General features: G+C 41.6%; 1 protein-coding gene across 3 annotated transcripts in view; it reads right to left on the reverse strand.

Annotated features, from left to right (window-relative positions):
- The window catches only part of CTNNA2 (catenin alpha 2), a 1,136,278-nt gene that overhangs the window by 250,367 nt on the left and 869,533 nt on the right, over positions 1 to 16,378 (reverse strand). For all 3 annotated transcript variants that reach the window (XM_059659311.1, XM_059659308.1, XM_059659310.1), the window contains exon 8: positions 13,157 to 13,237. In XM_059659311.1, the coding sequence (XP_059515294.1) occupies positions 13,157 to 13,237 (81 nt within the window). The remainder of the gene's footprint in view (positions 1 to 13,156; positions 13,238 to 16,378) is intronic.

The raw sequence follows: 16,378 nt of genomic DNA on the forward strand, positions 1-16,378 counted from the left end.
TTGTGTATACCCTTTGAAGTGTATCTCTCTTCCTCGCCTCAGGTCAATTTGTGTTAATAAAAAGCCTGGGGTCCTGGGACAAGAAGACCTTAGAGTTAGACCTTAGAACTTAGATCTTAGTTTCCTTTAAACTAGGTTCCTCTGACCCCCAAATGGTTTTTAAAATTATGCTTCATCTCTGGACTCTTATTTAATCTATGCACAACCTTCTCCAGATTCCTGAATCCTTCTTGATGCCAGACAAGAATCCCAGCAAACCTCCCTCCATAACCCAATACAAATGGGAGCCCTGGATCAGCGGGCCTAAAGAGTTGGTTATTTCAGCTGTCTCCATGACAAGAGAACATCAGCTGCTCAGTTCCCAAGCCAAACCACGCATAGCACTCAGAGCTATGGAAAGGCAAGCCAATTGATCGTACAGCCATGAATGCATATGCAATAATAGTCCCTATTTGTAGGCCTTTGAAACTCTAAATAGAGCTCTTCACTAAAGCTTTTATCTGGGCCTTAAACTTCGGCAAAGTAGGAGGGGAAAAAAACATCGGTTTTTCAGCACAAATCCAACATCAATGGTTGATAATTACAAAATCACTGATCTTAACTCAATTTTCTAACTACTAAAATTGTCCAATAATGGTGCCAGCTGCTGCTGGGTGAAGGGATAAGCTCCCATCTCTAAAACAGAGGGGGCCTTAGAAATGCTGAATTAAAGACCCTTTGCCCTGGGAAAAGACCGTAGACATCCCTTCTACTCCTAAGAGCCTATGGCTACTGAATCCTTATCTTCTTTCTTCAAAGAAAGTTGAGAAATAAGCCCAGAAAGAATTACCGATTTCCTCTCCTCCCTCTCCTTTTCCCTAATTCCTCCCCCTCCCCTCCCCCCACCCCCCTGACATTTAGGGTAACTGATAATCTTTAAACAAATGGAATCACATAATCATCCTTCAGCTTTTAAAATAAGAATTTAAAGGGATTGTATCTTTCTTCCTGAAATTAAAGCTACGTATGATTTTCGCCTCTCTCACTGGGGGACATTCTTTGTCGAGACAATTACATTGCTTACCTTTTTATTCTTTATTTCTTTCTGTAAATGAAGGAAATTTTCCATGCTCCAGACTGACAGAAATACCTGCTCTGGGTAGTTTCCTGAAATGTGGCACCATATGTGCATCAGTAAACATTATGTGTGGAGTAAATTAAAGCAAGCCTCATAATTAGGCAGTAAGAAAATTACGGTAGACCCGAAAGAGTAAATCAGTGGTATTAAAATGCTCTCCGTTTGCTCTGAAGCACTTCAGACCGCCATAAAAAGCCGGTGTCACTGCGATAAACATCCAGAAGAAATGCATTTGGAGCAAGACAGCCTAAAAGACACCACAATTCAAATCGGTCTTCAAATCTGGAGTCCAAGGTCTCATAAAATTTAAAAGTCGGCCCTTTTGCCTCTTAATGTTGGGCGGGTGATGGGGGGAAAAAAGCAACTTGACTTTGTGACTTTGGAAGGGAACTCTGTGAGACGGCAGGTGAGTAAGGGCTTTATAGACAGAGCAGAGCCAAAACTAAGGGAAGATTCTCCCATCATAAACACTGTAAATAAAGACAGAATCAGTGCTGCTATTTTTTTTCTTTTGCTTTAAGCTTCAATATGGCAGGCTCAGCATTGCTCTGTTACTAATTTTGTCTTTATTTACAATGTTGATCATTTGCTTGTGGATTAATTTTGATTTTCCAAATTGGGTAAAAAGTTGTGATGATCAGGTGACATTTAAATTAAGCCTTGTGGGAAAAATTGGAACTGTTTCTGGCAGGAAAAGACAAGACAAAACACCGTGTAAAAATATTATTTATCTTTTTCTGAAATATATGTTTATTGATTTCAGAAAGGAAGGGAGAAGAAGAGATAGAAACATCAATGATGGGAGAGAATCATTGATCGGAGGCCTCCTGCATGCCACACACTGGGGATTGAGCCTGCAACTCTGGGCATGTGCCCTGACCGGGAATTGAACCCAGTCCTCCGGGTTCATAGATTGACTGAACCATGCTGGCCAGGCAATATAATTTATCTTGATTATTGAGGGTTTTTGTGTGCTCCCTAAAAGGGTGTGCTCAAGACCAGGGCCTCGCTCACCTCACTCCTGTCTTGGCCCTGTCCCATATCTGGCCAAGCAAGCCTTTCAACACGGCAGAGAAAGCAATCAGAACATCCATTTCTAATCTTGGCCCATGAGGAGATGGATTCTCCAGCCCTTGCAACAGGTATTGTATCTGTGAAGAGGTGAGGTCTAACAGAGGCCACACGGATTGGAGAGTAGTTGGAGGTCTTCACAGATCCTCGAATACACCCCCCAACAAGTTACAATGAGGTCTGAAGTTCCCACTGTCAGGGACAAAGGCAGTGGAATTCAAACCTGCTTGGACATCACAAATTATTTGGAAGCTTATTATGATACAGAGTTTAAGGAGCCACCATATATACACGAAATTAGAATCTCCCCAGATAAAGCCATATATCTGCATTTCAGCAGGGTCTTGAACTGACTTTTCAAAAGCCAGCCCAGCTTAGAAAACTTCTGGGTTAGGGAATGGAAGCTGTCTTCGTAAAGGGAAATAACCAATCTGATCAGAGTGCACGTAGACTTTTTAAGTTAACAAATCTAGTTCTGACAACAATGGAACCAGGGACACGAGAGTTTAGAATGGCAGGAAGTTGATGATTGAAATATTTCTTGGTAGGATGGGTGCATACAGGAGATTTTTCATTCTTTCAGCGCCTGTGTGGTGCAGGCTTACTTTACTTGGCCACTAGAACAGTGATGGTGAACCTTTTGAGCGCGGCGTGTCAGCATTTTGAAAAACCCTAACTTAACTCTGGTGCCGTGTCACATATAGAAATTTTTTGATATTTTCAACCATAGTAAAACAAAGACTTATATTTTTGATATATTTTTTATATATTTAAATGCCATTTAACAAAGAAAATTCAACCAAAAAAATGAGTTCGCGTGTCACCTCTGACATGAGTGTCATAGGTTCGCCATCACTGCACTAGGATATGTCCTAAGGAAACAAAGAATAGCTGTGGTTGGGTGGTTCAGTTGGTTGGAGCATCATCCTATACACCAAAAGGTTGCAGGTTCAATTCCCGGTCAGGGCAGTTACAGGATGCAACCCATCAATGTTTCTCTCACACACAGATGTTTTTTATTCTCCCTTCCTCTCTCGCTAAAAGTCCATTTTTAAAAAAATGCCCTAGCTGGTTTGGCTCAGTAGATAGAGCATTGGTCCATAGACAGAATGGTCCCAGTTTCGGTTCCGGTTAAGGGCACACACTTTGGTCACAGGTTCCATCACTGGCCCTGGTCAGGGTTCATGTGAGAGGCAACCAATGGATGTGTCTCTCTCTCTCTTACATCAATGTTTCTCTCTTTCCCCCTCCCTCTACTCTCTCTAAAAATCAATGGAAAAATATCTTCAGGTGAGGATTAACAACAACAAAACAAATATATATATCATCCAGTGAACATTTAAAAAAGGAGAGGAATGGGACACTGCATAAGCAAAGACATATAAAACAACTTAAATCCATTGCAAAAAGTGTCATGATAAAGGTATTTTTATTTTTTTCTTCCATTTTTTAAAATATTTTTTTTATTGATTTCAGAGAGGAGAGAGGAAGGGAGAGGACGAGAGAGATAGGAACATCAGTGATGAGAGAAAATCATTGATTTGCTGCCTTCTGTATGCCCCCCCCCCCGCCCCCCTTACTGAGGATCAAACCTGCAATCTGCGCACGTGCCCTTGACTGGAATCAAACCTAGGACCGTTCAGTATGCAGGCTGACACTCTATCCACTGAGTCAAACCAGCTAGGGCTTGATAAAGGCATTTTTAAATGCTCTTTGAGCCTATTGGATAAAACCTATTTATAGAAATTGGATAAAGTTGTGATCAGGTGACATTAACGCTAATAGTCCTATAGAAAAAGTTGTAAATTTTTCTGAAAGGAAAATAAACAAAAAGAGAGAGAGAGGAGGGATGTTCCAGGCAGAAGCAACAGCAAGTTCAAAGGCACAAGGATGTGTGAATACTGGCTTAACAGACTGCTAGCGCTACAGTGAGATGAAGGCAGCAAGGGGGCTGGGGCAGGGACTGGATAGGAGGCTGTGACCATCATTTCGTGAGCCATTAAACAGTGCCAATGGGAGTGGAGAAGAAGAAAGAGACTTGAAATGCATTTAGGAGGTAGAATCAACTAGACTGAGTGGCTTGTGGGGATGTAAAGAATGATAATGAGAGGAGTTACACGGAGCTGCAATTCTTTTAGAAGCTGATCCCACTGGAAAACTCACAATTGTGTAAGGTGGGGGTGAGGTGAGGATTTGGCTCTAAGATATCCTGGAAATGCATTCGGCCAAGAAGGAGGACTAAGTATTGTTAAGGGCATATAAAGTAAAGAGATGGATATTATAACCAACATCACCTTCTTCATAAGTTTCTACCCATGCAAAGAGTGATGTTGAATTCCCTCAGCCTCATCAGTGGCATCCTGGCATTCAGGAAGGTACAAAGCTGTGAGATCCTAGAGCAGCGGTTCTCAACCTGTGGGTCGCGACCCCTTTGGGGGTCGAACGACCCTTTCACAGGGGTCGCCTAAGACCATCGGAAAACACATATATCATTACATATTGTTTTTGTGATTAATCACTATGCTTTAATTATGTTCAATTTGTAACAATGAAATTGGGGGTCACCACAACATGAGGAACTGTATTAAAGGGTCGCGGCATTAGGAAGGTTGAGAACCACTGTCCTAGAGCAAACGGGCTTCCAGCAGGCTGGTGGGAACAGCAGGAGAGGCAAGAGCCTGTAAGGAGATTCCCTTTCTAATTTTCAGATTTATCCAGTCTCCTCAGGCAATGGGGAGATAAAGAAATATCAGCTGTCCTGATGGAAATTTCCCCTGGGAAAACTGATGCCAGATGTCTTTTCAGGTAATAAAAGGTAACCTCAGCATGGAGGGGTCAAATGGAAGAGATATATTTGGCCACAAGCTGGCTGCAATGATCCCTGGGTACATTCAGTCAGAATCAAGGCAGGGAGCTGTTATCATCAGCTCTAGAAACACCTTAGTTCCGTGGCAAACTCTTACACAACGCACTTTAAAATGGTCTCCAATGACAGTTTTAAATAAGAAATCCCAACTTCAACAAGGTCTCCAACAATGAATATGGGTCAACCTCATTTAAGCAGGATGGCTGCCTAAAATGAATTTCCTGGTAACCTAAAAGGGCATACTAAAATATATACATATATATTTAAATATGCATATATTTATTTTTTTTACATATATTTGATCAGCTACCTCCTGCACACCTCTACTGGGGATCAAGCCCGCAACCCGGGCATGTGCCCGGATGGCGAATCAAACTGTGACCTCCTGGTTCATGGGTCAATGCTCAACCACTGAATCACACCAGCTGGGCTAACTATCCTATATTATAAAATGCTAATATGCAAATCGGCCAAACAGCAGAATGACTGGTTGCTATGATGCACACTGACCACCAGGGGGCTGATGCTCAAAGCAGGAGCTGTCCCCTGGTGGTCAGTGCACTTCCAGGGGGGCACCGCTCATCCAGAAGCTGGGCTCAAGGCTGATGAGTGCAGTGGCGGTGGCAGGAGCCTCTCCCTCCTCTGTGGCAGCACTAAGGACATCCCCTAAGAGCTCCCAGACTTCGAGAGGTCACAGGCGGGGCTGAGGGACCCACCCTCCCTGAGTGCACTAATTTTGTGCACTGGCCCTCTAGTCCTATATAATAAAAGGCTAATATGCAAATCGACCAAACAGAGGAACGACTGGTCGCTATGACACACACTGGCCACCAGGGGGCAGATGGTCAATGCAGGAACTGCCCCCTGGTGGTCAATGCACTCCTACATGGGAAGTGCTGCTCAGCCAGAAGCCAGGCTCAAGGCTGGTGAGCGCAGTGGCCGTGGCAGGAGCCTCTCCTGCCTCTGTGGCAGTGCTAAGGACCCCTTGGGGGTCCCGGACTGCGAGATGGTGCAGGCCAGACTGAGGGATCCACCCTCCCCGTGCATGAATGTTGTGCACCAGGCCTCTAGTATATTTATATTTAAATATATTTAAATCATTATTGCTGAAAATCTGAATCTGAAAATATGGTAGATTTTTTAAAAAATTTTATAATTCTATAGAGCAGTGGTTCTCAACCTTCCTAATGCCATGACCCTTTAATACAGTTCCTCATGTTGTGGTGACCCCCAACCATAAAATTATTTTTGTTGCTACTTCATAACTGTAATTTTGCTACTGTTATGAATCGTAATGTAAATATCTGATATGCAGGATGCATTTTCATTGTTAAAAATTGAACATAATTAAAGAATAGTGATTAATCCCAAGAACAATATGTAATTATATATGTGTTTCCCAATGGTCTTAGGCGACCCCTGTGAAAGGGTCGTTTGAGCCCCAAAGGGGTCGCGACCCACAGGTTGAGAACCGCTACTATAGAGGATCATCTTGTGCAGTGGTTCTCAACCTTCTGGCCCTTTAAATACAGTTCCTCATGTTGTGACCCAACCATGAAATTATTTTCGTTGCTACTTCATAACTGTAATGTTGCTACTGTTATGAATCGTAATATGAATATCTGATATGCAGGATGGTCTTAGGCGACCCCTGTGAAAGGGTCGTTCGACCGCCAAAGGAGTCGACACCCACAAGTTGAGAACACTAGTGACAGGATCAAGATTCTTAATGGCCTAAAACAGGTGTCAGACATTGAACCAAATGCAGACATTCTATTGAGTGTGATTTGAGACTCAGTCATTGCTACTTATCCTTACCCTTCCTATTTTTCTTTGACTTCTGGGGCCTGGAGAAATTAATAGAAGAGAATAAATCAGTAGCTGAAGTTTCCACTTAATTGAGCATTTTTTTATTCATACATATGTTAGAGATCCCTCTGCTCAGTATACTATATTATTTGATTGATCAATATTGATCATGTTACTAGGCTCTTTCCATGATCTAGACTTGCTAGTGAGGGTTCAGGTGTCTTCCACAAACTTGCACTTATATGTGTATGATAAACCATATGCTGGCTTATAGGAATAAATTAAACCACTTCAAAACTTGAACAGTGTCTTCATAAGGGAAGAGTTTGCCCACAGGGATGTTTTAAGAACTGTTTCAACTGATGAACTCGTGTACCTTGAACTTGGCCTAATGAGAGTTTTCGAAGAGATAAATGAGTATGTGATCCGTGTGGCTCAGTGGTTGAGCTGGACCCATGAACTAAGAGGTCACGGTTCAATCTCTGGTCAGGGAACATGCCTGAGTTTCCAGCTCAATCCCCTGTAGAGGGCATGCAGGAGGCAGCCAATCGATGATTCTCTCTCATCATTGATGTTTCTCTCTCTCCCTCTCCCTTCTCTCTGAAATCAATAAAAACATTTGAAAAAAATGAAGAAAGAAAAAAAATGGGTATGTGGTAGTCTGACATTCAGGGTTATTGTATCAGGAGTTTCCTAAGATAGAGGAAGCTGGAATACATAACCTGTGATCAAGCGGCATGTCCAAAGGATGGCCTTTCCAGTGCTCTTGAGCCCTCCCCTACCTCTGCCTTTCTTGTCTTGGCCTTTTAAATTCTGATCTTTGGTGTTTCTCTTGTCATTTGTCTTCAGCTATCTCTGGGTTATTGTCTTTTGTCTTCAGCTATCTCTGAGTTATTGGTGTTCTGTATTTTCAAATCCAAGTGTTATGTGAACCCTTCTTGTCCCCATAACTTCTATGTGAGCATGGCAATCAACCTAGGGCCCCAACTCCAGGGATGATTACCTCTGACAGGTTTTCAGTGCAAAGAGCACAAACCTTAACATATGGAGGAAATCGATCTTTTTCATAATGTTTTTATTGTAGTCATATAGATAGTCTCATGTGTTTATTAGAAAAAGCAGATTCAATCCAGAAATACATCATTTGAAATTTTTTTATTAGAATGAATCTAAAAATAATTGGCCCCATTATGAGCAGATACAAGAAAAATAATTGAATGCCTTAAAATTCCTTTTTTCTGGAAATGTTTTAGAAAGTCTATAATTCATGCTTTAAGAAGATAACTACCAAAACATAATAGCACTTTTAAAAAAGAGGATCCAGTGAACCAAAACAGCTGGAGACCTGAGGGACAAGAACCATATTTCTGACATTCACCACAGATTTATTTTGTTCTGTTTGCAGTGTGTGCATGTCACCTACACCGAACCCTGAGGTAGTAGAGGTGCTGCTGAAAACCACAAAGCACCCCCAAGTGACCGTCCAGAGTAGATTAGTATATGGCTGAACCAACTGCATATGCCATGTCTACAGACAGGCAGGATAGGGAAGGGTCATGAGCCAAGTCCCTACAGCGAGACCGCCTTGGCTACCTTCCACACATCCACATGCTTTGTGGTCACGGGTGCATTGCTTTGTTTCCTGGCCTCGTCTGAAAATGATCACGGTGACAACCTTCTCTATGTCACAGAGCTGGAATGAGGATCAAATGTGGTCCATTGGTGTAGAGAACGTAGAACAGTGCCTGACACACTGGAAGGACTCAATACATGTCCGATAGAATTTAGTTTCCAGTTTGTGGGCAGTAACTTGACAAGCTCTTGCTGGTGACTGCCCACCTTCAGCTGTGGTTCCTATGGAAGGAACTGGATCACAAGAAGCTGAGGAAACTCTTCAGCTATAATTATTTCTTGTTAAACATGGAAGATTTTTTTTTATGCCGTCCTATCTGGAGCCAGGGTCTTGATAAATAGGCCTTTACACATACCATCCAGTGACATATTTTGCTTGTTTGTTTTCAATCTTTTGTTATATAATGCATTCTATTAAGTACTCATCCCAATGCAAATTCTTTTGCCTGGCCAGCGTGGCCCAGTGGTTGAGCAGTGACCTATAAACCAGGAGTCACAGTTTGATTCCCAGTCAGGGCATATGTCCAGTTTTGGAGCTCAATCCTCAATTGGGGGGGACAGGAGGCAGCCAATTAATGATTCTCTCTCATCATCGATGTTTCTCTCTCTCTCCATCTTCCTTCCTCTCTGAAATAAAAATATATTTTTAAAAAAAGCTTTTTATACTTAATTTTTTGTCTGTTGAAAATATTTTTACTGTAATAGCAAAATTGACACTTGTCAAGTTGAATCTTACTAAATCTCATTGCTAGAATTATTGTGACAGCTATTAAGGTTGAAGGGATAAAGATTGGGCCCTTGATTGGTTTGGGGAATGAGAAAGGTGCTAAGTTTACCCTAACATGTTATGATTATTAATAATTAGCTTTTCATAGGGAGCTATTTGGGTCCTGATTTGCTTATCAACTTGGAAAAAAAAGACTAATAAGGGGACCAAAATAATAACCAAGGTAAGCCAGTATCTCTGTGGGCTTAGGGAAAATGAAGAGACTATGCCCAGAATAGTCCACAGGTGGCACATGGAAGGAGGACAGCGAGCAGCAGCTGGCAGAAACCGACTGAGACCTCTCTAAAGGCTGAATAGACCATGTGGGCCACTAGATCCCCAGGTGGGGACTCAGCCAAAAGCTTTTATTTTTATAATGGTCTGATTCCAGAATCATGGCAGCGACAATAGCTCAGACATGGGGCGCACTGTGCCCACAGCTCTAAAATTAAATCATAATGCTTAAAGCTGGCAGTTATAGTCCCCCAAATCCATTTTTAATTCCAAACAAAATACTCTGAAGAGAATTCTGTTCTACCACCAACCACTCTCATTGGTTTAATTGGCAAGATGGACCCATGCCAAGCAGAGTTAAATAACACCCTTGGGTTCCTGCGACCTTTTCCCCACAATTTATGACTCCCCAGTTCCTTGGGATATATTGCCTGAGGAAAGGGATTCTACTTACTTTAAAATTCTACTTGAACAGAAATCTTTTTAGTCAATTACTCTTGATTTTTTCTTCAAGTGTCTACAAGTTTAAGTCCACTTTTTTTTTTTTTTTCATTTAGGAATGTCCAAGATAATGATCATGATTGAGTTCATTTCTTTTAAATTTGGTGACTAGAACTTCATGAGACTCCAGGGCCACCTCCTGAATGACTCTGCCCAACTTCAGGGCTGTGAGGAAGAGGCAGGAGATTAAAAGAGTGGCAAGAAAAGCATGACTATCACCAGGAGTATTTTTCTTTAATTTCAGCTTTTTTTCTCCTAGGTGATTTGATTGCTGTAAATATTGTATAAAGAAACACATGCACACAGGGAAGTAAAAATGGAGAACGTAGGATCCTCATTTGGAATCTCTTATAACAAAGGCTGTCTGTGATCGAAAGGCTAGAAAGTGTTTCAGTGATAGGGAAACATTCATTTGAACCAGTAACATACAGTGGGCCACACTACACAGTTGCTGTTAGCCACTCAGGTCAAAAACGTGTTAATCCTATTAACTCGTTACCCAAATCTAAACTGAGGATGGAGCTAAGCTTTGAATGTTCAATCTGCCTGAGAGCTAGGTAGCTTCTGTACGCTTAGATCAGAGCAGCTTTTGTACCACTACAGGTGAACATGGAGAAACAGAGAGATGGGGAGAGAGACAAAAATATTCCGACATATGGGTAGGAATGGAACTGACAGATGGGAACCATTCCTGTTCTAGAAAGGCAGATTGGGGAAGAGAAAGATATCTGAACCACATTCAGGGATGTGGTATGAAATTATGCCATAACTTTTGGGTCTTAATGTCATAAAACAATTCTCTTTTTACCCTATTCCTCTCAATCTTTGGGAAAGGTGAGCAGGAAATATATATATATATATATATATATATATATTCTGCATGGAATGATTTCAGGGGATGACATACTCCTTCCACTGCCATCCTAAAAGAAGCTCTCCAAGGAGCTGTCACTCAATTCCACCATAAATTCCACCTTCAAAGTTCATCAGTCCTCGGCTAAAAAGAGGCAACCCTTTCCTGAGAATTCTAACACCAGAGTAAGAATTACTTGATCCATTCCTTCCTAATAAGACAAACATTTGCTGGGATAGGTCTATGAGTGCAGGGAGCTGAGGGTGCTGGCTCCTGGATGTAAAAGAGTGGTCACTAACTAAGACCAAGAGATTGGGGAGGTAAGGACGCAGTTCAAAAATTCTTCCTGGTTGACCATCTAGCCAATGGCGAGCCCTCGAATGGATGCTCAATGCCCTCCCACTGCTTTTAAAATCTATATGAGGCCTTAGGACCTTTGGCAAAGAAAACCCATGAGGATTTCCTTTGGGCTCCTTCAATGTTATACACCTCAAAGACAGCTTGCAGATCTATTTGGGCTCCCTATTTTTATAGGTTAGAAAAGAAGACCAAGAGGAGAAGGATCCTCGGTCACACAGCCTGTTTAGTGGCAGAATTAGAAGTAAAACCCTGGGCTCCACACACCTGATTCAATATTTCCCATTAACCGCAGTTCCAATTCCTATTACCCATATCAGTTCATATCAGATGGGGGATTTTTATAGAGATGGTCTAAGAGGACAAGCAGAGCCAGGCCTGGCCATGTGTGTATTGGGTAATATTTACCAGTGCCTAAGAGAACAATGTTTTATTCTCCCTTATTTCAAGGTAAAATAAGGAAATTATTTTCCCAAAAGGACTTGTTATCTGGGCAGTCAACCTGGAGTGTGCATAGCCCGGAACTAATTGGGATATCTTTTAAAGGTCATTATTCAAGTGTGTGATATCCCAAAGACAGCCCAGCAGTTCCCTAGCAATCACCAGAAATGGCATCTTCCTCCATTCCAAGCGTTTCTAAAATGCTCCTTGGCCATTCTCGCCCAGGCTAATCTCGTCTGTACTTGATGGAGTGTTAGATGCAGCCCTCCCAGCCCAGCCTCTCCAGCTGCAGAAAGTGAAGCAGGTGTGGCTGGAGGGCAGGGCTTGGCTCCAGTTGACTAACATCATGAAGGAGCTGGACATATGCGAAAGCTACCAGTAGGGGACAGGCTGGCTCTCAGGCAGAAAGCAGGACAGGATTTTATGGTAACAATGGCTGGTATCCTAGCTTCTAGAGCAGTGGTTCTCAACCTTCCTAATGCCATGACCCTTTAATACAGTTCCTCATGTTGTGCTGACCCCCAACCATAAAATTATTTTTGTTGCTACTTCATAACTGTAATTTTGCTACTGTTATGAATCATAATGTAAATATCTGATATGCAGGATATATTTTCATTGTTACAAATTGAACATAATTAAAGCATAGTGATTCATCACAAAAACAATATGTAATTATATATGTGTTTTCCGATGGTCTTAGGCGACCCCTGTGAAAGGGTCGTTTGACCCCCAAAGGGGTCGAGACCCACAAGTTGAGAACCGCTGTTCTAGAGAAAGAGCACTACCAAAGAACGTGAAGGTCACCGTGGAAATGTATCATATAAAGGTCGCAGGACAAATTTTACCATTGTCCATAGCACTGTCAAGATGAAAAGAAGCCCTGACCAGAGATCCTACCTTCAAATAAAAAAAAAAAGAAAAAACATACCCATCTGATGAATGATTCTATTAGCCATTTACACCACCCAACTGACATTCTTTGCTATGGTTCCCTGCTTCCCAAACGAGCATCTGGCATAGATTTATGTCCCCAAGGGAGCACACTGGGTCAGAGACCTTAATTAGTCCATCAGATTAAGAGTTGTATTTCTCACTAAAACATTAGCATTCTTGTTTATTCACCAAACTCCAAGTTTATAAACTGCCTCCAAGTTTAAGCTAGAATAAGCAGAAATCAGAGACCAGTTCTTTGCATACTTGGACCTGAAAAACCTGCAAACCAGATGTAGGACGTAATGAATTCATCGGGTCTCTCTACCTGGAAGATTGGGTCTGGGCAGTGAACAGGCTACCTGCTCAGAGGTGGTTTTCGTCATCACACCCTTGCAGCTGTCACATCTGTCTGCTCAGCAGACTACATTGTTGATGAAGTGTCCCTGTGTGTTTGTGGATGTTACAAAGAATAGCAACCTGAAGTATAAAAAGGCAGCCTGGAAAAAAAGACCATTCTTGGAAAGCACCACTAAGTTCCATGCACTTAAAATAAAAACAAACATAAAACAGTACCTGTCTCCTTAGATCTCTTGTTTTCTTGGTCATCTTATCAATTGCAATGTTTAGAGGATCTCCTTTCTCCTTCCTTCCAGTCTATTAAGAAAAGAGAAATAATTTCTGATTTAGAAAATTCAATGTTAGTGACAATAAGGATTGAAAAATTTCAGAAACACACTTGAGTTGCGGAATCTGAGCGGTTTTAGAATAATTTTCAATATACAGCTAATAGATTTGGTCTCTCAACTTTGTTTACTCTGAAATATGAATGAAAATCAATACATCCCCAGGATAGTTACACATATGTTAATATTCACCTCCATGCAAATCTACGTTTTCTTCCCTTCTCCAGATGCTTAGTGATTAAGTAAATATGACAAGGAAGTTTTGTTTTTGCCTTAAAATACCAATATTTTGTGCTTCCCTATTATGTAAGCATACTTCTTCTGAATAGAAGATAAGGTTGAGATGTTAAAAACTAAAGTGGAAAAAAATATTTACAGTAACTGAGTAGAGTTCAGAATGTCATACCAATGTATCATAGGCCACACTGTAACTTCTGGAACAAAATCAAAAGAGATGATTTACTAGAAAATAAAGCATTTCTAATCTCTGCTCTGTCATGCAGTGGAAAGCTAACCACCATAACAAGCCCACAGCTTGAGGTCAGGAGGAGATTTCCCTTATGACTTTAATTATATTTTTATTTACTTCAGAGAGGAAGGGAGAGGGAGAGGGACATAGAAACCTCAATGATGAGAGAGAATCATTGATTGGCTTCCTCCTGCACACCCCACACTGGGGATTGACCCATGTGCCCTGATTGGGAATCGAACCATGACCTCCTGGTTCATCGGTCGACTCTCAACCACTGAGCAACGCTGTCTGGGCTCCCTTATGACTTTAACAGGCAGAGGCAAATTTAGTAAATTATTCACTTGGAAGTTTTGAAGTTTCACTAACTACTTTCTTTTTTCTTTTCTTTTCTTTCTTTCTTTTTGGTGGCCATAGTAAAACCATTAAAAACCAAACAAAATAACCTCCATTATCTTTTTAAAAAATCACAACAACAAATCCCCAGGAAGAAAAAGTTCCAGGTAACTTTATGAATGGCATTATCTTCCCTTTAAGAGAAAAGTATGTGCAAAAGCTTTGTGAAACTTATTAAATGATCTGAACTTCAGTCAAACACCCTGCGGATTTATTCATGCACGGTCCTGGTGGCAGTTTCCCTCACCCTGTGCCACATGCGGTCTATAAAATCATGAGGGTCTCCTCAGAAACTTGTGTAGATGATGAAATGGGATCCCAGGTCACAAATTGTGACTAACGGGATACCGTGTTTGGTGGCTTCACAGAACCTACCACTCAACGGGTTGTTAAATGTTCTCTTCCTGCAACAAAATCCTGGGCACATACCACTGACACATACCAGCAGATCTACATATAGCTCCTTTTAAAGCAGTCCGTCTTTGCTGCAAGGTTTCATTAAGCAGCTTTTCAGAACAAATGTCTAATATGTAACCATATAGAGTTTTCATTGAAAAGCCAAAATGTGTGTGTATGTTTTTAGTTTTATTGATTTTTATATAGAGAGGAAGGGAGAAGGAGAGGGAGAAAGAGAGGAACATCACCAATCAGCTGCCTCCAGCACGTCCCCCACTGGAAATCGAGCCTGCAACCTGGGCATGTGCCCTGACCAGGAATGGAACTGTGACCTCCTGGTTCCTGGGTCAATGCTCAACCAACTGAGCCACACCCACCCATCAGGCTATCCACACTGGAAAGTCTGACCAGTGTGGCTTAGTTGTTTCATGGTGTTTCCCTCTCTCACCCTCTCCCTTGCTCTACCTCTAAACATCAATAAAGCCAAATGAAAATAAACAAAGCAGGGTGGATAAACAAAATAATTAGTGAGTAAATATCCTGGGCTCCCTTCATTCTGCTGGTGGGAGAGATCATTATGGCCATTTTACAAATGAGACGATGAAGATGAGAGCAGGGCTAGGGTCGAGGGTGAGAGGGGAGAGGTACTCACCTCAGTTATAAAATGTAAGGAGACACCAGAGAACCCAGTAATAAAGCTAAATAACATTTCAATGCAATATTTGAGAACATTTAAATTATGCAAAAATTCCATGTTGAACAAATATCAAATGTATAAATAAAGACAGAATCTGACAGGGTTAGGACTAGATTGAGGCAAATAAGGTGAATCATAGAAGTACAGGTCTGATCTCATTCTTAAATGTCAAATTAAAAAAAAAATGGAGGACGTATTCATATTTAAAAAAATGTTTACCTAGCATTCATTTTTAATCAGGTGTCCTGTATTTTTATGTGCTAAATCATGCAACTTTATCCACAGGGGTAATAGTGATGTTTAATATTCTAACTGGGGCTCTGGCCGGTGTAGCTAAGTGATTAGAGCATCGGGGGTCTCAGGTTCAATTCCTGATCAAAGGCACATATCTAGGTTGCAGGTTCACTCCCCATGTGTGTGGGAGGCATGATATGTCCCTCTCACTTCTCTCTCTCTCTCTCTCTCTCTCTCTCTCTCTCTCTCTCTCTCTCTTCTCTCTCCTCTCTTTCTCCCCCCACCCTTTCCATTCTCTGAAAAGCAATGAAAAAACATATCCTCAAGTGAGGATTAACAACAACAAAAAGATTGTAACTGGGGTTGTTACAAGCACAGGTGGGAAGGCTACGTTGCCTGATGCTGTGAATAGAGGGGCAACATGGAATTCTCTATCCCATTTGGCATCAATCACCTGCAACTGTAAAGCATATGCCCCTGAGATGTGAGGCACCACGTTGACCACCGTGGAGGCCACAGAAAAAGTGAGGACCAGGGTCTTCACACTCAGGGGGCTCCTAACCCAGGTGAGTGAACCAGAATGTGAGACCAACAACACTGAGGACGGTGCAAAGATGAACCTCCGAAGGGCTAAATGAGTTGCTCAGAAAGGGGAGATGTTGCATTTGGGAAGTCAAGTTAATCTCACAGAGAGGCAGGGAAATTTAGTTAGAGTTTAAATCCTGGGCATGATTTAAATAGGAAAGAGAAACCCTGGCGGGTAGCTCAGTTGGTTAGAGTGTCCTCCAGAAACACTAAGGTTTAGGGTCTGATCTCCTGTCAGGGCACATATAATAGAATCAACCAATAAATGCATAAATGCAACAAATCAATGTTTCTCTAAAATCAATGAAATAATAATAAATGAAATCAATGAAATA

The sequence above is a fragment of the Myotis daubentonii genome, chromosome 12 (assembly GCF_963259705.1).
Source record: "Myotis daubentonii chromosome 12, mMyoDau2.1, whole genome shotgun sequence".
Taxonomy (NCBI): domain Eukaryota; kingdom Metazoa; phylum Chordata; class Mammalia; order Chiroptera; family Vespertilionidae; genus Myotis; species Myotis daubentonii.